Consider the following 22,767-nt stretch of genomic DNA (forward strand, 5'->3'; position numbering starts at 1 on the left):
GTGAACCAACGGCAAAGGAAGACCTTTCTCTCTGTCTCTCTCTCTCACTGTCCTCTCTGCCTGTCAAAAAAAAAAAAAAAAAAAAAAAAAAAAGAGTTAATGAAGAAGTAACTCACTGGCGTCATCCCTGTCCCATAGCCAGAGAATCCCAGACTTAAATTCTGCTCTTTGGATTTAGGGTGTTTCTAATGGATTTTCTTTTTGTAACTTCAAGTATTTATCTATTTAATGTATTTGAAAGACAAAGACACAGAGATGTCTTCCCCCTTACTGGTTCACTCTCCAAATGTCCCCAAAGCAGGGGCTGGGCCAAGAGGGAGCCAGGGATCCAAGGGCTGGGAGCTCAACCTAGGTGTCCCATGTGGGAAGCCAGGACCCAAATACTTGAGCAGTCCCTGCTGCCTCCCAGGGCATGTATTAGCAGGAAGTCAGAATTGGGAGGAGGGGCGGTGCTTGAACCCAGGTACTCTGATAAGACAGGCAGACGTCTCCAGCGCTGCACCAAATGGTCACCCCAGATCCTGGCCTTGAGGAGCCAAGGGAAGGGGCGAAAACTTGTGTGTGCAGTACTGTGGGTCGGGGTCTCCATCGATCCGGAGTCTGGGGGTGTCATCCTAAATTCTGCTAACAACTGGGCGCAGCACCACGCAGCCCGGGACCCCAGAGCCCTCCACGCTCACTGACCCAGACCCTCCATCCCCAACCCCTCTCTCCTCCAAAATGGCTTCAGAATTCCCAAATTCTGATGTAGATGCTGCACAGGGTATACCAGCGTCTCCTTAGAGTCTCTCGCGGCTGGGCCCACAGTGGCGGTTAACCCAGATCCGCTCCCCAAGCGACTTGACCTTCACTCTGAGAGTGCAGCTGCTACTGGAACTGCAATTTCCTCTCCTCTGCTTACATATCTGTATAAACCCCTTTATGGGTTAGCAAATGAAATTTTATAAAGACAAGTGTGTAGGGGTTCCCACGAAAGCTTGAACAGGGAGTGGGAGCACCCGGAGCGCGGAGCCTCAGCAGCCCCGGGGCGCTTGGGGACTTGGGGGCTCCGGATCCTGGGGCCCCGGGGTGGGGGTGCTGAGCACAGAGGGCTACTGCGGAGCTGAAGGCGTTGTTCCAAGCGCCAAGGATTTGGGACCCGGCCCGGAGACGCCCCACGCCGCTGTGTTCGGCTCCTGGAAGGAATTGGGGTCCCCAGCCCCGGACTCTCCCTGCCTCTTGCCATAGCCAGCCCGGTCCCGGACTGCGCATCCTCGGTTTCCCAGCCCCCTGGGGTGTCTGCAGGCCGGGCTACTTGCACAGCAGCAGGTGCGTAGGCGGGGCGCGCAGCATTTAAGGCGGACACCACCTCCCCTGGGCAGCGGCTGGCGATCGGCTGCGGAGGTGCGCGCAGGGCCCGCGTGGCTGTGGGTACCTCCTTCGCCAGCACCGTCGCCACTACCAACGCCGCCACCGCGGGACCCTACCCCCGCATCGGTCGCCGCCGCCACAGCAGGTCCCACGACCCCTCCTGCCCTCCGCGCCCCCTGCCCGCCGACCCGCGGCGCCTCCAGCGCGACATGCGCCAGGTGTGTGAGGAAGTGACGCGGTGCGGACTGGCGAGAAGTGCGGGAAAGGGTGAAGGGCTCCGTCCGGGGGTCTTTACTCTGCAACCCTGTTCCAGCCGCCGAGCACCCGTGTGTCACTCGGGAACTGGCTGGGTAAAGAGGTCAATCCAGACACGCGGGGAAGGAGTTCCAGGGGTCCTGGGCCAGCTCCGCCCTCGCACCTGCGGGCTCGGATTCGGAGAAAAGTGCTAGACTGGAGCTACACGTATGCGTAGCGGTCTGGAAAATGCCCCAGGCTCGGGTCTGAGGGGCCCAAGTCTATGCACCGCTGGTGTGACCCCGCAGGGCAACCCCGCGGTTAACTTCTCTCCTGCCCACCCCTAGAGGTGTCTTCCTGGGAAGACGATGGCAGGCGGTGCCCACCGAGCTGACCGTGCAACAGGGGAAGAGAGGAAGGAGGGAGGTGGGAGGTGGCGCGCTCCCCACAGCCCTTCCCCTCCTGGCCCTCGAGGGTGTCCGGTCCCACTCAAGGCAGCTGCGCAGAGCCTGTGCAGAAAACCCACCTGGGGCCGGTATTGCACTCTGCTTCTCTTTCAGAGAAAGCTGGAAATTTACTCCGTGGAGCACCATGCAGCTACAGATATCAAGAAGAAGGAGGGGCGAGATGGCAAGAAAGACAATGACTTGGAACTCAAAAGGAATCAGCAGAAAGAGGAGCTTAAGAAAGAACTTGATCTGGTCAGTAGCCTTGGAAAGGGCTCCCGCGGACTTGGTCCTTTCCCTCTGGGAGTTGGCCCCTTCACCGGCCTCTTACAAAAGAAAAATCAGGCTCAAGGCTTTGGAATCCCCCTAACAGTCGTTTCCTTGTGGATTTTTTTTTAGATGTGATAATATGTTTCCGGGTCTCAGGTCCTCTGCAGGATGCCTGAGCTCTGGTTGAAGGCAGTCCTGGGGAGAATCGGGAGGCACAAATCCCTAACTCCCACCCCACAGGCATGGCCCAGAGGTCTCCCTGTCTGCTTCAACGAGATAGAAATAACCAGCTGCCCGTTTTTAGTTGGAAAAACTATTTGGGCTGGCACCTGCCAGGAAGAAAACCCAAGCTACTGGACCTTGTTAGGTTTGGGGGGTGTGTGCTGCCTGGGTGAGAAGGACTCAGGCAGTGAGAATGTTGCACTTGGAACCACTTAGGTTCCTCACAGCCCATTCTCCATAGTCTGAGCTGTAAACGATCTAGCCTCGTGGAAGCTCACAGAAAATGGGAAATAAAAGAATCTGTAGGGATCTGTGAGGAGAAAAGCGAGGTACAAGTCTTTAGAAATTAAGATGCTTTCTAGGAGTGCAACATTGTTATTATCAAGGATGAACTCTGGAGTTATTTCAACTGGGGTTATTTAATAAGTATTAATAAATTCATTAGATTACTTACTGAATAAAGAGCTGCTGGGGATCTGAAAGGTGACAGATTGCATCTCAGGAATGTCAGGGAGGGAGAGAGATTTTGCTGGATTGCCCTCCAGCCCCTCACAGACGTTACGGCTCTATGACTGGTAGGCAGCCGCTGGGCTGGCAGAGGCCAGCATGCTCAGGCTAGACAACTGATTGTCAAATATTCAGGAACTTGGCGAGCCGACTGAGATTCTGTTCACAGCTGGAAATTTGGCTCTGGTCAGAAATCAGTGGTTGCCTTGAACCAGAGCCATTTGTTTATCTTGCCTGGAGTTCCCATGTGTGAATGACACTCACTAGTTTCCTATTTTGAAAAAAATTGGGATTAAAAATGGTGCCTGCCACCAGAGGTTATTAAGAAGATTAAGTGAGATAAAGCAGGAAAAAAGCACTAGTCAATAGTCATGGTTATTTCCTATGTATCTCTGGCATTTAAGATTAAAAACACATCTGTTCTTCCTTGAAATTGCTCTTGTACCATTCTCTCGTATACCTATTGGCTAGATGAAAATCCCCCTTTTCTGAGCACTTTATGAGGATGTATGATACAATATAGAAGAATAGCTTCCATTGTATTAGGCAAAAAGTTCCCCTTCCTCCTTGCTGGGAAAAAGAGCTCCTTTCTTTCCTTCCTTGTTCTCAAGCTCCTCACAAGAATTCTGCAGTTTGCAAGAGTGCACTTCAATACTGCTGCCTCTCCACCTTTCCTGCAAATCAGAGCCTTGATAACTAAGCACCCCTGGCTTCTGAATAAAGGACTCCGCTGCAGGGTGCTTCCCTGTGCTAAGCCAGCTAGCTGGCAGAAGGCACCCAGACACCCAGCACTCCTCACACCACTTAACTCGCAGGCTCCCCTCCAAGTCCAGGCTGGAAAGACAAGAAAGGTAGAGTGCTTTGCCTCACAGTGCTACCAGGTCTGCGGTCCATCCACACAAATCTTTACTACTGTGTCTGCCCAGTGCTCACACAGTCTGCCCTGTAACCTTCCATGCCCCTAGCAACAACACATCCCAATGACACTGGCACAATGCCTGATGAGCAGAGCAGAATCTGACTGAGAAGAGAGCCAGAAACAAAATAACAATACGTCATCTTTTATTGGAAGGCTTAATTTCCTAATGCAACATGAACTATTACTTTTTAGCATGCATTTAAAAAGAGAGATGGTTCTAGTACCAGTCACAGCATAAATCTTCATTTCAGTGAATCAGGGTATGAAGAATCCTGAGTGCTGGGGTTTTCTTGGGGGTAGGAGGGTGAGGAAGATATGCCACTGGATTTTCTGCTATAGGAAGAGGTTTCTTTTCATCCGTTAGCCCCGTGGTTCTTGAAAGGAGAAGAGTGAGTGGATTTTGTCCCATCCCTTTCCCCCACAAAAACGCATTGGCCCAAACGTTAGGAAGTCTGCATTAGTCTAATTAGTCTAATGATTCTGTGGCAAAATCTGCAAGTGTGAGCCATACTGGTATGGTTTGTTTGTCGGGTTTTTAGTCCCTACCAGTGAACTTGTTGCATTTCATAGGGCAAATAAGGGAAGGTGTGCTTCTTTCTGCCAGAGACCACCTAGGAGCAATGAGGAGTTGTCCAGAGAAAGTGGGTCTGGTTTGTTTTGCTCCTCAGCCTCAACCAATCCTAGAATTCAGGTCTGAATGAAGTATCCAGCTTGCTGGTACTTGGAAGATGTGCTAGAGATGAGATTGACATGATATGTGACTTCGTTGATAAAAATTACAGATGCACCAGGTAGCCAGCAGCAGGTGTAACCTGAGCTCTTTGGGCTGGCCATGGTGCAGGACAGGGCTCTCCTGTAGCAGTGTCTTCCCTGGCTGCACAGCTCCTGGCACCAAGGGTCCCTGTGTTCCTTTCCTGCACCCTCCAGCCCCTCCTAGCCACAGTGCTACTCCAGCTGTCAGGGGGTGGTCAGAGCTTGGGCTTTGAGTCATTTAGCATTATGTCACTCATTCTGCTCCTCTTCTGATTGTGCATTTCAGGATGACCACAAACTCAGCAATAAGGAGCTGGAAACGAAATATGGCACAGACATCATTCGGGTAAGTTATAAGGGAAGTGGGCATCAGGCAAGGAAGCCTGCGGACTACAAAGGGGAAAGCTATATGCTCTGCATGTGTGGAAAAGTAAGAGGGCACCTTTGGGGCAGGTGGCCTGCCACACGTTGCAGTCATGGGCACACATGTTTGGCTTCCCATGCTGCACCAAGGCTATGGCTGTGTCCCTACACAGAGGGCAATGCTTGGTTGTAGAGAGTTCTTCCATCTGTGACTGCAGGAAGGCTGTGGTGCCTAGGAGATATGCGATTGGATGCTTTTAATCTCTGCCTCCTGGGAGTGTAATGAAGGAGAAGCTGGGGGATCCAGTATTAGAAGGAAAAGACCCAGGGGTGCGGTGTTTGGTGCAACAGTTGAGACACCACTTGGTACACTCTCCTCCCATATTGGAGTGCCTAGATTTCATATCCCACTCTGGTTCCCCACTCCAGCTTCATGACAGCACAGTCCCTCTGAGGCAACAGGAAATGGCTCCTTAGGTTCCTACCACCTGCGTGAGAGGCCTGGATTGAGTTACCAGCTCCCAGTTTCTTCCTGGCCCAGTCTTGGCCATCATAGTAGCCATTTGGGGAGTGAACCAGAAGACAGGAGTTTCTCTCTCTCTCTCTCCCTCTCCACCCCCCACCCCGCCCCCATCACATTTTTTAAAATTACAAAGAAGAAGACACAGACCCAGAGCAACATCTGAAACCCTGCTGGTCAGCCAGACCCCCTGAGAAGGGATGATAGCCCCAGGCACACCTCTGTGATTTTTCTGCCTCTTACATATTCTCTCCCCACTGGAGCACTGCTTCCCTCTGGGAATTCAAGTTCAAATTACATTTCCATAGTTTTTGTTTATTGACATCAGGAGGTCTGGATACTGAGTGTACATCTGTGTAAATCAATACAAATCCCTACTATGTGGTTCACATTGGACTGGCACTGGGGCAGGTGACCTCCCTGACCTTAAGGAGGCAGCTGGGTAGGGAAGTGAACATCCAGCCTATCCCATGCCAATGGCCAATGAATGGTTGAGACCATCTGTTGGGAGAATGATGAATTCTGACCAGAGGGACCAGGGAGCGCAGAGTTTCTAAAGAGGGAAGCAACTTGATACAATTCACTTTCACCAGGCAATTCTTTAAGTGGAAGGTGGAAGCTTCTAGAAAAATGAAATAAACCAGGACTGTGAAATGGGGATCCCAAAGAGGGGAGCCCAGTAAGATGGGAAGGAAGGGGACAGGTTTAAGAGGGAGTTCACAGAAATAACCAGTAGCTCTTGGGGGATACTTTTTGAGTGAATCCCTAACTCAAGTTAGAGAAGTAGGAGGCAGAGATTTGGCCAAGTTGGGGCGGGGGGCAGCTGGGTGAAGGTGAGAGATTAGAGGAGGTGGTAGGGAGGAGATGATGGTGAGTTTTATTTTAAATTAATCAGCCCTCAATATCCATAAGGTCCCTCCTTGATAGTAAAATCCACAGGTGCTTTAGTCATTTATATAAAATGGCATACTACTTGTATATAACTTGTATGCATATCCTCCCTTATACTTTAAATCATCTCTAGATTACCTATAATAACTAATACAATGTGAATGCTATGTCAATAGGTGTTGTATGGTATTATTTACAGTACAAAGAAAAAAAGTCTGTACATGTTCACTAAATATGCAACCACCACAGGATCCAAGGTTCATTGACCCCATGGGCCTGGAACCCATGGATACAAAGGGCAGATTATATGGTTAGGAATGACTCTGCAATATCTGTGCAGAAATGACCAACAGTTATTGAGAAGGATGAGCCAGGGTTCTAGAAAAGGATTGTGGTTAGAGGGTGATGGCATCAACTTGGTGACCAAGAATCCAGCTACTCAATAATTACGGGAGTTCACTAGTCACTTAAAAATAAAAAAGCATTAGACCCTAAAAAAGACACAGAAAACACAGAAATGATCAAGACAGAGTCCTTGCCATTATGTAGCTGGCAACATAATTAGGGAGAAAATGTGTGTACAAAACTAGTCCCATAAAAGGTAGTATTTGGTGGGGGAAGCCCTATGCAAATGCAGGATTTTGGAGTGCGGGTATCCTCTATGCACCTGTGAATGTCACTCTAGATCTTGGGTGGGATTGGTAACTGTTAAAACAAACAAGAACTGGGAACTTAGAATGCATATGTAGAAAAGTACCAGAGTAAAGATGGAAAAATCAGCCCACATGGTCTACAGAGTTCCAGAATCAGTTGTATTTTCTTCAGGGTCACTGCATTGTCCTTAATCCTGATGACAAGCTCCTTTATTTCAAATACTCCTTATCCAAGTTACTTCCTTCTGTGGATGAATCTCTAGAATGCTAAAATGCCTAAACATGCAGGGGGCTTTGAACCGGTCACCTGGCTGAGTTCTGGTGCCACTTTTTAACATTTTTTAAGATTTTATTTATTTATTTGAGAGCTACAGTTACAGACAGAGAGAAGGCAAGGAGACAGAGAGAAAGGTCTTCCTTCTGCTGGTTTACTCCCCGAATGGGTGCAATGGCTGGAGATGAGCCAATCTGAAGCCAGGAGCCAGGAGCTTATTCCAGGGCTTCCACGTGGATGCAGGGGCACAAGCACCTAGGCGATCTTCTAACTGCTTTCCCAGGCCACCACAGAGAGCTGGATAGGAAGAGGACATGAACTGGCACCCATATGGGATGCCTGCACCACAGGCAAAGGCTTAGCCTACTACACCACAGTGCCAGCCCCCTGGTGCCACTTCTTACCAGCCAGGTGACCTTAGGAAGGTTATGTCACCTCCGTGTGCCTCACATTCCATGTCTACAGATGAGAATAATAATAGTATCCTCTTCAGAGCCATTCTGAAGACTAAGTGAGTAAACTCATGGGGTATACTTGCTGGCTATCAGTATTAAATATTCCTTCCAGAAAAATGGGTATTGCCCATATTTCTTGGGACTTTCTCCAGTGTGTTAATGCCTGTGTGCCACCTGCAGAAACAGGAAGCACAGCCTCAAAGGGAGCAGGATGTCTCACTCCAGTTTGCTTTTGTGCTTTTTGTGTTTCAGGGTCTCTCCAGCACCAGAGCTGCTGAGCTCCTGGCACAGAACGGACCCAACGCCCTCACCCCTCCCAAACAGACCCCAGAGATCATCAAGTTCCTCAAGCAGATGGTGGGCGGCTTTTCCATCCTTCTGTGGGTAGGAGCTGTCCTGTGTTGGATCGCATTTGGGATTCAGTATGTCAGCAATCCATCTGCCTCCCTGGACAGCGTAAGGCTCCTGGTGTCAACTTCCTGGTTTTGCTCTGCAAGGGGTGGGGTCGGTTATGGGAGGGGAGAGCACAGCTAAAATAAAGGCCATCAGCGACATCTGTGAGAGCAGCCATGGGCTGGAGGCAGGATTCTACCATGGATCAACCACTGCCAGGGTGTGGGAAAATCAGGACTTTTCCCAGATGTAGAACAAACGCTCTGTGACTTTCTGATGCCTCAGTGGGTAGAGTAAGCATGGATTTTAGAAGAGGGAGAGAAAGCCAAAACAGTTTTTAAGTTCCTCAAGGAGTCGACATCCATGTGAAGTGTCTAGGGCCTTCCCTCCTTAAAGCTGACTTTTCCCTTGAACCTGGTAAGCATCTGTTCCTGCTGGGAGCCAGCGACCAACCCCACAACACAGAGCTGGCCGGCATGGTGCTGGGAAAGGAGCCAGATGCAAGTGCCTCAAGTTGTGTGGCTCCTCTTACACAGAGCACCCAGATGGGCATATCTGTGGAGACAGGGAGCTCACCAGTGGGGACAGGGATGGGGCAGGGGCAGGAGGTGACTGCCTAGGGGCCTGATGGCCATGCTGCAGAGCTGAATGACAGCTGCACAGCTCTGCACATTCAGGAGAAACCGGTGAGTTGTGCACTTACAATGAGTACAGGCTGGGTATCAGGATGCAAATGCCAGCAGCTCATCCCTGTGGAGAGCTGTAGCCCAGGACCTGGCTCATACTTGACCCAGGTTGATGAGCCGTCATCTGCAATGCTTGGGGCCAGAATATTTGCACACATCCATAACGAGATGTCTTGGGGATGGAACCCAAGTCTCTACATGAAATTTATCCTTCACACACAGCTTACACACATAGCCTGTAGGTGATTCTGAGCAATATTTTTAATGCACTTGTTTTATTGTGGTTGTCATGTGAGGTCAAGTGTGAGATTTTTCACTTGTGGTATCATGTCAGTACTCAAAAAGTGTCAACTCTGGAACCTTTCAGATTAGGGATGCACAACCCAAGCATGTGTCTCTGACTGATGCTTTTCTTCCTTAACCAGGTGTACCTGGGCACTGTACTTGCCGTGGTTGTCATTTTAACAGGAATCTTTGCCTATTACCAAGAGGCAAAAAGCACCAACATCATGGCCAGCTTCTGCAAGATGATCCCCCAGGTGAGCATCAGTTGCCTTTCCTCTGGTCTCAGCACAACTTTCAGGTGAGGAAGCATCAGACAGGCCCTGGGGGCAGGGTCGCTGCGTAGCCCTGCCCCATCTGTGCTGTCTGAGAAATCTTGAGCGGGTTATCCCTGCTTTCTAGACCCCAGCTCCTCACAGGGTTTAGAGGTGATCGAACTCAGTAAGATCGGGCAAAATGCTTTTCAAAACGTGAGTTGTCACACAACATCTTCCATTACCAAAAAGTTTGCAGAAATTGAATTAAAAGATAAGTTTATTTTGGTGCAAAAAAGAAATTGGAATCCATGCATAGTTTTTTTTTTCATAATCCACATTTTCCATGAACTTTTGATGGCCCCTCGTACTGTTCCTTGGCATTTCTGGGCCAGCTGGGTGGTGACATGGTGGCTCCAAGGAGGGAACCTAGAATTCCAAGGGCTGTTTGTGCACTGGCAGCCATGGAGGACCCCTTGTGCTCCTCTCCATGGGACTGCTTTTCCTCCTATCCCTGAGCTATAGTAGAAGTTGCCCCCAAATGCTCTGGGTAAGGGGACCCAGCATTCCCCTCTTCCCCCAAGAGCCCTGCCAGCTGCGCACAGCAGGGAGACCAGTGTTCCCACCCCAGACAACAGCCAGCTATTAGAAGGGGAAGGCTCTGGCTAGTGAAGATGCCTCCTAAGAAGTGGGCCATCAATCACCTCATCAAAGTTCCCCCAGCCTTATCAGCTGCATAAGCTCCTGGGCTCCTCCCAGGCACCCAGCCATGTAATTGTCCCCCTCTCTGGGAGATCCAGAGCTCTCACTTCTCCACGTCCACCTGACAGCAGCATTTTCTGGTTCTGTGAGCACAGGAAAAGATTAGTTCTTGGGGTCTTCAGCCCCGCCCGCGGCGGAAGTCTTCCATTTCATCCTCGCTCTTGGGACGGCCATGGGTACCATACCTCTGTTCTGGGATTCGGTGAGGTGTGGATGGAGAAGGAGGCCAGCATCACCGCGGGTCTGAGGCTCTGTCATGCTTTGCTTCCACAGCAAGCTGTTGTCATCCGTGACTCGGAGAAAAAGGTTATCCCTGCAGAGCAGCTGGTGGTGGGGGACATCGTGGAGATTAAAGGAGGTGACCAGATTCCTGCCGACATCAGGCTGCTGTCTGCCCAGGGGTGTAAGGTAAGGGCCGGGGGAACCCCGAGGATCCTGCTTGGAGCGAGCAAACATTCTGCTTTTTCCCTGGCCGTGGTAGGCGAGGCAGTTCCCTCTGAGCTGCTGTCAAACTTTTTCCTAGGTGGATAACTCATCTCTTACTGGAGAGTCTGAGCCCCAGTCCCGCTCAAGTGAGTTCACCCACGAAAACCCCCTGGAAACAAAGAACATCACTTTCTACTCCACGACCTGCCTGGAAGGTAAGCCCAGCAGCTGTCAGGGTCGCAAGCCCCACCTTGTCACTGCTGACCCCTAAGGCCAGAGGGTTTTTCGCTGCCTTCCCTCGTTACAAAGCTTTCCCCCACCCCAAGAAGCATACAGTGGAGGGAGCCACCAAGGAGGGCCTTGAATAAAACGTCTACTTCTCCCATAGGCACGGCAACTGGCATGGTCATCAACACGGGTGACCGGACCATCATTGGCCGCATTGCCTCCTTGGCTTCAGGCGTCGGGAATGAGAAGACGCCCATTGCCATTGAGATCGAACATTTTGTGCACATTGTGGCAGGAGTGGCCGTCTCCGTCGGCATCCTGTTCTTCATCATCGCAGTGTGCATGAAGTACCACGTCCTGGACGCCATCATCTTCCTCATTGCCATCATTGTGGCCAACGTGCCTGAAGGCCTCCTGGCCACTGTCACTGTGAGTCTACACTGTTAGGCAGCCTGCAGCCCAACTGTGGCTGCTGGGGAGGCTCCACATGCAGACCACAAGGTCTCCCTGGCCCCTGTCTTCAGAACAGGGACAACCAAGGAACATTCTGGAAAGACTGCTTCCTAGAGGGACAAATGGAATTGCTTATTTCTAATGTTTGAATGCAACCTCCTTGAAAACATCAAGATTTCATGCGATATCTCTGTAATTCACAGAGGTTACTTAGCTCCCTTAAGATCTAGAGAGGACAGACCTCCAACCACCACTTACAGATTTTCTAGAAGCCTGACGCCTCCCCAAAGTTAAAAAAAAAAAAAAAAAAAAAGAAAGAAAAAAAGATGTCCAGGTCTCTTCTGACTCCAGGAGATAGAATTTGGAGAAGCTGGAGCCAACAGAACCCTTGGAGAGCTGAGGGCTTAAAAGATCTTTAAAATATGGGGCTCTTGACATGAAATACAAATGCTTCTGGCCTCCCCAGAGCAGCCAGTCAGGGTCTCTCTCACACATTCATGCTCCTGGTGACAGGATCAGGGTGGCCCAGGCACCCTAATTGGATGCAAGCACCAGCCACAGCAATGTGGCTGTCTCCACTACCTATAAGCCCTCGGGATTATATTCTTCAAGAAATAAAGGAACAAGAATAGTGTCTCATTTAATTTTTTTTAAAAAGGATTGTGACCTGTAAGACTTTTAGTGGCTTACACATTGGCAGTTCTGCCTTAATGCTAAAACAAACCCAGCCCCTCCTGAAATTCCATTGTAGCTCATCTTAGCTGTTTATACACCTGAACTCCAGATCAAAGTTACCTTGCCCAAAGCTTCTTTCCCTCTCTCTTCTGCCAGGTGGCCCTGTCGCTCACAGCCAAACGGATGGCCAAGAAGAACTGCCTGGTGAAGAACTTGGAGGCAGTGGAGACCCTCGGCTCCACCTCCATCATCTGCTCTGACAAGACTGGGACTCTGACGCAGAACAGGATGACCGTGGCCCATCTGTGGTTTGACAATCAGATCTTCGTGGCCGACACGAGTGAAGACAATTTAAGTAAGACTTTTAGGGTGGGGCATTGAGCCTGGGCTGAAGCTGTGGACTCAAGCAGTGGCTAGGCTGAGCACTGTGACCAGCACAGTGCAGGCATGGTGGGCCCAGCACCCATAGCAGCCATTCTTCTTTCTCCTTGTTTCAGACCAAGGCTTTGACCAAAGCTCTGGAACCTGGACCTCCTTGTCCAAGATAATAGCATTGTGTAACCGAGCTGAGTTCAAGCCAGGAGAGGAGAGTGTCCCCATCATGAAGGTAAAATTTCCACATGCTTGTCTTAAATCACTGCTGGTTTTAGGTCACTTTCTCTGCCCACCTTGGGTGCGGGGGGACAGAGAATCTCTCTGCATCCAAGCAGAGTTGGTACGAGCAAGAGTAAATCTGACTTACAAGACACATAGCAAGCTTTCTCCACTTTAGTTCTGAGAAATCACAAAGTTGCTTAAAAGATCTTGGGCCCTTCTGAAAATTCACAGTATGGGAGATGAATGTGCCTTTTTATTTCTTTCCTAACTTCTTTACCAGCTAAGTGGAGATAGTCAAATGTTTTGCCATTCACTGAAGTTTAAAATATAATTAGATGGAAATAGGCTGGCGCCACAGCTCACTAGGCTAATCCTCCGCCTTGCGGCGCCGGCACACTGGGTTCTAGTCCCGGTCGGCGCGCCAGATTCTGTCCCAGTTGCCCCTCTTCCAGGCCAGCTCTCTGCTGTGGCCAGGGAGTGCAGTGGAGGATGGCCCAAGTGCTTGGGCCCTGCACTCCATGGGAGACCAGGAGAAGCACCTGGCTCCTGCCATCGGATCAGCGCGGTGCGCCGGCCACGGAAAGGAAGACCTTTCTCTCTGTCTCTCTCTCACTGTCCACTCTGCCTGTCAAAAAAAAAAAATATATATATATATATATATAATTAGATGGAAATAAAGGACTTGGTCTTAGTTCATCTTCCTCTTGACTATAAGATGGTAGTAGGTGGAACACTAAGGGGCCCTGAAATTTGGAAATATACAATATTCCAAAATTCCAAAAGTGCAGTGACTCTTTTCTCTCTCCCTATCTCTGTCCCTATCTCTGTCTCTATCTCTGTCTCTACCTCTACCTCTACCTCTACCTCTACCTCTACCTCTACCTCAACAAGTCACCAAATCTGGGTTCTCCTTGCTTTTCCATTCACCATCTGTTTCTTTCACTGACTCACTTTCTTTCTTATATTTTTAATTTGCTTTTCCTTATTAGAAAGCTCATCAATGCTCCCTTTGGCCAATTACTTCTCCATCCGTACCTTTTGAATCTCTATGTCCTATCCTGATTTCTCATCTAAATCCCAACCTGGATTCCCAGCAAGCTGCATGTGTCCACTCAGAAGTTCCACTGAGTTCACCTATCAACAAATTACACTTGTCCAGTTCCACCTGTATCTACCTTATTTTGTCCTGAGTTTTCTATTATACTGTATCATAACCATTCCACATGTCATCCAGGCAAATGCTTTTAGAAGTCTTCTTTGACTGTCTCCATAAATCTAGTGAATCACCAAGTCCTATCATTCTTGCTTCAAAATACACATAATTTTATACTTCTATGATCATTAATACCTTGCATCTTTTTCAAAGTTTTTTTTATTTATTTACTTGAGAAGTAGAGTTACAGACAGTGAGAGGAAGAGAGAGATAAAGGCCTTCCACCTGTTGGTTCACTCCCCAAATAGACATAATGGCCAAAGCTGAGCTGATCTGAAGCCAGCATCCAGGAGCTTCTTCCAGATATCCCAAGTGGGTGCAGAGGCCCAAGCACTTGGGCCATCTTTTACTGCCTTCCCAGGCCATAACAGAGGGCTGGATCAGAAGTACAGCAGCTGGGTCTCAAACTGGTGCACATACGGAATGCCAGCACTGCAGGTGGCGGCTTTATCTGCTATGCCACAGCACTGGCCCTAATACCTTGCATCTTAATAGCTGCACCAACCTCCCCAGATTCCAGAATATGCCTTCCACAGTCTTTCTTCAATTTTCCTTAAAAATTGCTTTTATCTTCACCTAACTGTGATCAAAATTTCTCCTGCTTCCCTATTTTCTGCTTCTTCAGTCTAGACCTCAGCCTGTCTTTCAGGGACCTGTCTAACCATACTCGGTGTCCACCTGTACTCCCAGCACTCACAGTGCAATCTTCCACTCCATGCTCGGTGTGTAGAATCCTGGCTTCTTCTGCTCCTGTGTCTCTCGGGGACCCATGGCTATCAAGTTCTAGTTCATAGCTGCTTTTTTCCCTGAAGCTCTCCAGTCTTCACAGAGCTGCCACCCATTTGAACTTCCCTAGTACCGGTAAGTGGCACCACTGTTTTGCACTCTTGCCATGGTCATGACTGGGTCACTGATGGACAAGTGAGCACCTTGTCCTTCTGACCAGGTAGCAAGCTGAGCTAGGAGATGAGTGGCTTGCTTCTAAAATAATGTTGGTCCATTAAAAACAATCACAAAAGAAGGTGTGGTATTTGCAGGTGATATACTGCAAATATTTGTTTCTCTCTTTTGCTTCCCAGAGAGTCGTGGTTGGAGATGCTTCAGAAACTGCTCTTCTGAAATTCTCAGAAGTCATTTTGGGTGACGTGATGGAAATTAGAAAAAGAAACCACAAAGTAGTCGAAATCCCTTTTAACTCAACCAACAAATTTCAGGTGAGCATTTCCTCATAGTCGACAATCTCTGTTATCACTAGAACAACATTTTTACTTGTACACATTCTTTAATAGCCCATTGTTTGAGTAATACATGACTTCAAAAGTGGTCTTCAGGGAACAGAGCCTTGGCACCTGTTCAACCCAGGCAAGGTCCATTGCTTTCCCTGATGTAACAGAGGGAAAAAAGAAAGAATCTATGCGGGCCTGGCTGCTGCTGTGAATGACCATCTCTATTGCGTCCACACTCACTCATGCTCACACACACTCATACATGCCTCCACCACCACCACCACCACCACCATCAGGTAACTTTTGCACAGGTGAGGAGCAGCAGCCCTGTTTCGTAGGGTAAATGAGAGGCTGGGGAAGAGGAGAGACCTAATTTTTATGGCTCGCTCAGTACAGTTGCCCCTCTGAATCTGTGCATTCAATATTAGTGAGAAAAAAATGTTGTTGAATTTGTGTAGACTTTTGTTCTTGTCCATATTCCCTAAACAATACAGTACAACAGCCATCAAGCATAACATTGACATTGTGTTTGGTAGTGTATGTAATCTGGAGATTTTTTAAATCTACAGGATTACATGGGCTCTGCACAAACACTATCCCATTTTAGGTGAGGCACTTGAGCATCCCCAGTTCTTAGTATCTCAAGAGGTCCTGGAACCAAACCCTCTAGGGTACCAAGGGACGGCTGTATTCATTAACTCATTTAATCTTCACAACAAGCCTATGAAGTAAGACTAATGGACCCCAATTTATAGAAGAGAAATGAGGCCTTGAGAAAGTGTTGATGAAGTCAGAGTCACATAGATAAGCTAAGTGGCACAACCAGTTCTCCCAAGTCTATGCTTCCACCACAGCCCCGAGACAGGTGGTTTTGTTCAGGCATGTGCTGGGCCTTGCCCATAGTGGGAGGAATGAATAGACATCCAGTGACCTGTCTGGTTGCTTTCCCACTCCGCCCCATATGCTGTGGGTAGTGAGTTCCTCTCCACACCTTGTTGAGGAAGAACATGGCCATCCTTGCCTTATCATCTCGCCTCATTCCAGAGGTAGCCAGCGCTCAGCAGTCTCCATCCTCTGTTCTAAGGCAATGACAGTTTATAGGTCCTGCTGCTGAAGAGATTTCCCACAAGATTCCAAGCTGAGAGCAGGGGATAGTGACTTGGGCTTTACGTAACAGGAAGATATGTCGTGCATTGCTTAGCAATAGGGGCATCCTGAGTGTGGGCAGCTCTGTCATCATTGTGCAAACACCACAGAGTACACTTACACAAGCCTAGATGGTGGACCTCACAACACACCTAGGCTAAATGGTTGAGCCTGTTTCTCCCAAGCTACAACAGTACAGCATGCGACTTAAATGAATACTGCAAGCAATTTTAACACAGTGCAATTTGTGTATCTAAACAGAAAGGCTAAAGTGAAAATACTAAGCTATAGGAATGTTCAGCTCCGTTTTAATCTTGTGGGACCACTGTTATACACATAGACTATTTTTGACTAAAATGTCTTTATGTAATGCATGATTGAATATAAATAGGATAACCATGTGTGTGTAGAAATTTATAGAGATTATCTATCCTTCTTTGTTTAAATGTAATTTAGAGTTGGAAAAGAACTGTTTGTGTTGCAAATTGCTTCTTTAAGGACAGTTAGCCAATAAACTAATGACCCGAATGCTTGGGCCCCTGCCTCCACATAGGAGATCCAGATGGAGTCCCTGGCTCCTGGCTTTGGCCTGACCCAGTTCTGGCCATTGCTGCCATTTGGGAGAAGAGCCAGCAGGTGGAAGATCTCTCTCTCTTTCTCTGTGTGTGTGTGTGTGTGTGTGTTTCCATTGTTCATACAAAATAAATAAATCTTTTTTTAAAAAAATCATAGTTAAATAGCTAACAAAAATGTATGAAATAAAAAACAGTAAAATCAGGAACTCAGATCCTTTATTCAAAACAGAGTGAAAACAGAATGAGTAACAATAAAATAACAGCAACAAAAGTAGCTATTTTGTGCTAATTTCCATTAATGGCTTTAAGCCATTCACTCTCATATGAGTTAGGCAGAGGATGAGGAAACCGAGGTATAGAGCACTAATAAGGGTCGGAACTAAGAATCAAGCGTAGCCAGGTGGTCCGTGCTGGAACATACCAGGTTAGATGCATCTTCCAGGCATGAACCAGACTCCGACTCCCGCTGCAGCGCCATCTGGGACAGGAAAGGGTCTTCCTGTCATGTGGGCAGTGAAAGAAGCAGGCCCCATGAGACCTGCTGAATTCTGACTCAGGGTGCCCCTGTAGGCTGGGGTGATGCCCAGATGCTCCTAGTTGGCCACAAAAAGAAAAGGGCTAGAACATTCCTCTGAATGTCGTTCCCCTTCCTCCTTTACACCTCAAGGACAGTCATGAAAAAGTACTGTGTCTCCAAGTCCTGTCCTATTGCTAATTGGAAGGGCTGTGGCGAGCAGGCTACATCTAACGTGCCCTATTCATGCTCTCTCAGCTCTCCATACACCAGACGGAAGATCCCAATGACAAGCGCTTCCTGCTGGTGATGAAGGGGGCCCCCGAGAGGATCCTAGAGAAGTGCAGCACCATCATGATCAACGGCAAGGAGCAGCCACTGGACAAGAGCATGGCCCAGGCCTTCCACACGGCCTACATGGAGCTGGGCGGCCTGGGCGAGCGCGTGCTGGGTGAGTGTGGGGGCACAGCCCCTGTCTCTCCCCCAGAGGTGCCAAACCGAGGCTCAGGAGCTGGTGGAGTAGCTGCAGTATCCACGCATCACAGAAAGAAGAATATGATCAACAGTATAGCAACAGATAAGAGGAGGCTTCGTGAGGGGTCTTCAAAAGGGCATGGAAATGCATATTAGGAAAGAACAATACAGGCATTTAAAATTTTTTTGCAACAGAATGACTTCTTTTTTTGAAAGATTTATTTATTTGAAAGGCAAAAATATACAGAGAGAGGAAAAAGAGAGAGTTTCACTCCGCTGTTTCACTCCCCAAATGGCTGCAATAGCCAATGCTGGGCCAGGCTGAAGCCAGGAGCCAGGAGCTTCTTCTGGGTCTCCCATGTGGGTGCAGGGGTTCAAGCCCTTGGCCATCTTCCTCTGCTTTCCCAGACACATTAGCAGGGAGCTCGATTGGAAGCAGAGCAGCCAGAACTCAAAGTGACACCTATATGGGATGCTGGCATGCAGACAGAGGCTTAACCTTCTGCACCACAGCGCCAGCCCAGAATAACTTATTTTTTAATTCCATTTTCAAGGGTCTTTTGAAGTCCACTAACATAATGGCATTGAGGAGTGTGGGGTCACTTCCAGACAAGCATAATCAGGGAAGACTTCCTGGAGGGAGTTCCATTTTAACTGGGGACTGAAGTGAGGTAGGGGAAAGTAATCAGGGTGGAAGGAACTTAGACCAAGCTCAGAGACAGCCAGAGGGTTGCTGGGTAGATCAGATGGCACATTATGGGGAAGCAGGGCTGGAAAGACAAGCTGGACGTCAGGCTGTGGAGGCCCTGAACACGCAGGTGAGGGGTGAAGGTCGCAGTACAAACTCTCCCGTTTGTACCCTGTTTTTATTGTGATTTATCTCTTTTCTGTCTATCCCTCAACCAAAAAGGTACAGCTTCAGAAGTAAAGGCAGTCTACTTTACTTGAAATGGTCGTTTTATCTCTAGAATATAACATAGAGCCTAATTAGCACAGAGTAACTATCTTTGGATGAAATATGAAGGTACTTCAACAAGTCCTTGGAAAATAAGTTTAATTTGAAAACTGTGCAGTTTTTTTTTCATAATAAGCAGTTCCATGAACTTTTTAAGACTTCTTCATAAGCATGCATTTCAATTTTTTATACCACAATAAATTTATATTTCATTTCCATTTCTATGGACTTTCTTTTTTGAAGATCTATTTATTGTGTATGTGAAAGGCAGAGTTACAGAGAGGCAGAAGTAGAGAGAGAGAGAGAGGTCTTCCATCTGCTGGTTTACTCTGCAGGTGCCCACAATGGCTGGAGATGAGCCAATGTGAAGCCAGGAGCCAGGAGCTTCCTCTGGGTCTCCCACATGGGTGCAGGGGCCCAAGGACTTGGGCCATCTCCTACTGTTTTCCCAGGCCATAGCAGAGAACTGGATCGGAAGTGGAGCAGCTGGGACTCAAACCAGTGGCCATATGGGATGCCGGCACTGCAGGTGGCAGCTTTACTTGCTTTGCCATAGCACCAGCCCCTTTCATGGACTTGCTAAAGTGTTCTTATATAATGTCATCACCAAGAAAAACATTCATTATGGAATTTTAGGAATTTAACAGTTCTACTCCATTCTATTGTATCAGTAAAAGCAAAGAGGGGCCAGCACTGCAGCACAGCAGGTTAAGCCATCATCTGCAGCACTGGCATCCCATATGGAGCTGGTTCGAGTCCCAGCTGCTCCACTTCCAATCCAGCTCCCTGTAATGCACCTAGGAAAGCAGCAGAAGATGGTCCAAGCCCTGGGCCCCTGCCACCCATATGGGAGACCAGGAAGAAGATCTTGGCTCCTGGCTTTGGCCTGGCATATCCCCAGTCATTGTAACCATTTGAGAAGTGAACCATCAGGTAGAAGATCTCTCTCTGTCTCTCCTTCTCTATCTGTCATTATCTCTGCCTTTCAAATTAGTAAGTAAATCTTTTTAAAAAGCAAAGGACTGAAAGTGCCTCAACATGCTTCCTCTTTTCTTTTGTTATTCCTCAGCCTCATCTCATTGGCTCCCACATCTTTGTCTTTTCCAGGTTTCTGCCATTTCTACCTGCCAGCAGATGAGTTTCCAGAGACCTACTCATTTGACTCAGAATCCATGAACTTCCCCACCTCCAACTTATGTTTTGTGGGGCTCTTATCAATGATTGATCCTCCTCGATCCACTGTCCCAGATGCAGTCACCAAATGCCGGAGTGCAGGAATCAAGGTGGGAGCTACTTTCCAAACTCAAGGCACAAACACTTGCGTTGTGTCCTCAGAGCATTTGTCACAGGATATAGTCAACGCTGAGGTTTCTTCAAGTCAGTATCATAATGCCCTCTTTCTTTCAACATGCTAAGATTTCAGTAACTATTCCATAAAAGCAAAATTGTTGTTTCTATGTGGAGCAAACCGTGACAGTAATGACAGTGAGAAGGATCGCCCAGCACCATGAACTAGCCATGATCTTGCCATGATAAATAATAAAAACTTCATTCTTTACTTTAGAGGTTCAGCCTCCATAATCCATTTATCTTCACAATATTGAACCCAAAATATGTTAATATTCAGACAGCTGAAGCAACATGTAGTTGCCCCAAGTAGATATCTTCTGGCCCTTTCACACAAAAAAAGTGACATCAAAGGAGAAATGATATTCTCCTATGTCAGAGGAGGAAATGCAAGAAGCTTAGGAGCAAGGGTAGATCCAATGAGGTCAATTTGTCCTTCAAAGTTCACTGGAATGAGTCAGCCAAGCCACAGCAATCGCTAAGCATATTCTACTAGGTCCTCTAGAGTAGATGACATTGAACTGTCCCTACTGTAGCAGGTCGAGATCCTCATAGCCCACGGGCCCTTCTTGTTTCTGCTCTAGGTTATCATGGTTACAGGTGATCATCCCATCACAGCCAAAGCCATTGCCAAGAGTGTAGGGATCATTTCAGCCAACAGTGAGACAGTGGAAGACATTGCAAAACGCTGCAACATCGCCGTGGAGCAGGTTAACAAACGGTAAGCACAGACCCAATACTGCGTACACTCAGGGTCTTACTCACAGGAACCATGCTATTTGGAGCAATTGAAGCAAATTGAAGCAAACCTTTTTTAAAAAATGTTTATTTATTTATTTATTTATTTAAAAATCAGAGTTACACAGAGAGAGAAGGAGAGGCAGAGAGAGAGAAAGAAGTCTTCCATCCACTGGTCCACTCCCCAATTGGCCACAATGGTGGGAGCTATGCCAATCCGAAGCCAAGAACCAGGAGCTTCTTCAGGGTCTCCCATGAGGGTGCAGGGGCCCAAGGACTTAGGCCACCTTCTACTACTTTCCCAGGCCATAGCAGAGAGCTGGATGGGAAGTGGAGCAGCCGGGACTCAAACTGGTGCCCATATGGGATGCCGGCACTGCAGGTGACAGCTTTACCCGCTATACCACAGTGTGAGCCCTTGCAAATCACCTTTTTGCCAAACACCCTCTTAGGGTAATGCTATTCTAGTTTGATCCATAATTCATTTAGTCATTCATTCACTCAGAATCTTACTGAGCGCTTAATATGTGCCAGGCACAGTCCTGAAATCATGAAAGTGACCCATTGACTATTTCTTATCTGAAACGTCAAAATCCAATGAAGTACAATTATGCATTGCTTAATAATAAGAATATGTCCTGAGAAATGGAATTTCATCATTATGGAAGCATCATGGAATGTACTCACACAAACTAAGACAGCTACAATGTCACTAGGCAGTATAATCTTTTTTTTAAGATAGATTTATTTATTTACTTATTTATTTATTTATTTATTTGAAAGTCAGAGTCACACAGCAGAGAGAGGAGAGGCAGAGAGAGAGAGAAGTCTTCCATCTCCTGGTTTACTCCCCAATTGGCCGCAATGGCCAGAGCTGCACCGATCTGAAGCCAAGAGCTAGGAGCTTCCTCCAGGTCTCCCACGCAGGTGCAGAGGCCCAAGGACTTGGGCCATCTTCCGCTGCTTTCCCAGGCCATAGCAGAGAGCTGGATCAGAAGAGGAGCAGCCGGGTCATGAACTGGTGCCCATATGAGATGCTGGCACTTTAGGCCAGGGCGTTAACCCACTGTGCCACAGCGCTGGCCCAGGCAGTATAATCTTAAGAGTTTACCATCATTATATGTGATCTTTCATTGAAAGTGACACAGAAATGTCATCATGAGGCACATCACCGTGTGAAAACCTATGTTCCCAACTCAGAGTGAGAAAAGCTGAAACAGTTTATGTGAAATCACTTGCCTTTGACCCAGTTGTATAATCAGAGATATTAAGAACCTTTTGAGTTTCATGTACTACCGTGTTTGTGTGTGTGTATTTACCTGTATATGTGTGTGTGTGTGCTTACCTGTATATATGTGTGTGTGTGTGTGTTTACCTGTGTATATGTGTGTGTAGTATATTTACCTGTGTGTTCAGTTGACTTCATTATGTGCAGCTAAAATAGAACCTTCCTAAGGAGAGCTTTTTTCCTTGGTTCTCCCAATTGTTTTCGTCTATCCTTTAACCCATCTATCTATCCATGCACTCATATATTAATCCTTTCAACAACTAAGCATTGAGTGCCAAGTGTATACCAGTCACTGTGCTAGATGCTGGAAATATAAGCAGCAAAGAGAACAGATATTATTCCCTACCCTGAGAGTCCAGGGAAACTGGAAAAAACCATGAACCCTATGTGATCAGTGTAATGAAAGAGACACTCATGGATGAGGGGCTGGACGTGGTGGGGATCAGCCTGGACTGTAAATGGTTTAAGTCAAAGAGTCCAGAGTCTCAAGTTGAAAGATCATCATCTGAATTATCCTTCCATGCATGTACCAGGAAAGGCTAAGGACCAAATTCTCATTTCACAAGAATTTATGCGTTTTAGGAACACAGAGCTGACAGGTAATAAATGATTAGCAGGCAACAAATTTCCAAGTAAGGCAACCAACCACAATGACACATTCTGGATACAGCAGCAACA

General features: G+C 47.7%; 1 protein-coding gene across 2 annotated transcripts in view; it reads left to right on the forward strand.

The window, feature by feature from the left end:
- Positions 1-1,342: 1,342 nt before the first annotated feature.
- ATP12A (ATPase H+/K+ transporting non-gastric alpha2 subunit) overlaps positions 1,343-22,767 on the forward strand; it is a 31,904-nt gene continuing 10,479 nt past the window's right edge. Inside the window, exons 1-14 of one of the 2 annotated variants that reach the window (XM_008259638.5) lie at positions 1,343-1,568; positions 2,145-2,285; positions 4,988-5,047; positions 8,110-8,313; positions 9,362-9,475; positions 10,508-10,642; positions 10,758-10,875; positions 11,049-11,317; positions 12,173-12,371; positions 12,514-12,623; positions 14,906-15,040; positions 17,546-17,738; positions 19,824-19,999; positions 20,648-20,784. In XM_008259638.5, the coding sequence (XP_008257860.4) occupies positions 1,560-1,568; positions 2,145-2,285; positions 4,988-5,047; positions 8,110-8,313; positions 9,362-9,475; positions 10,508-10,642; positions 10,758-10,875; positions 11,049-11,317; positions 12,173-12,371; positions 12,514-12,623; positions 14,906-15,040; positions 17,546-17,738; positions 19,824-19,999; positions 20,648-20,784 (2,000 nt within the window). In that variant the 5' untranslated portion in view covers positions 1,343-1,559. 2 annotated transcript variants of the gene reach the window in all.

This window comes from Oryctolagus cuniculus, chromosome 9 (genome assembly GCF_051225735.1).
Source record: "Oryctolagus cuniculus isolate XC-2025 breed Fujian yellow rabbit chromosome 9, ASM5122573v1, whole genome shotgun sequence".
Classification (NCBI taxonomy): Eukaryota; Metazoa; Chordata; class Mammalia; order Lagomorpha; family Leporidae; genus Oryctolagus; species Oryctolagus cuniculus.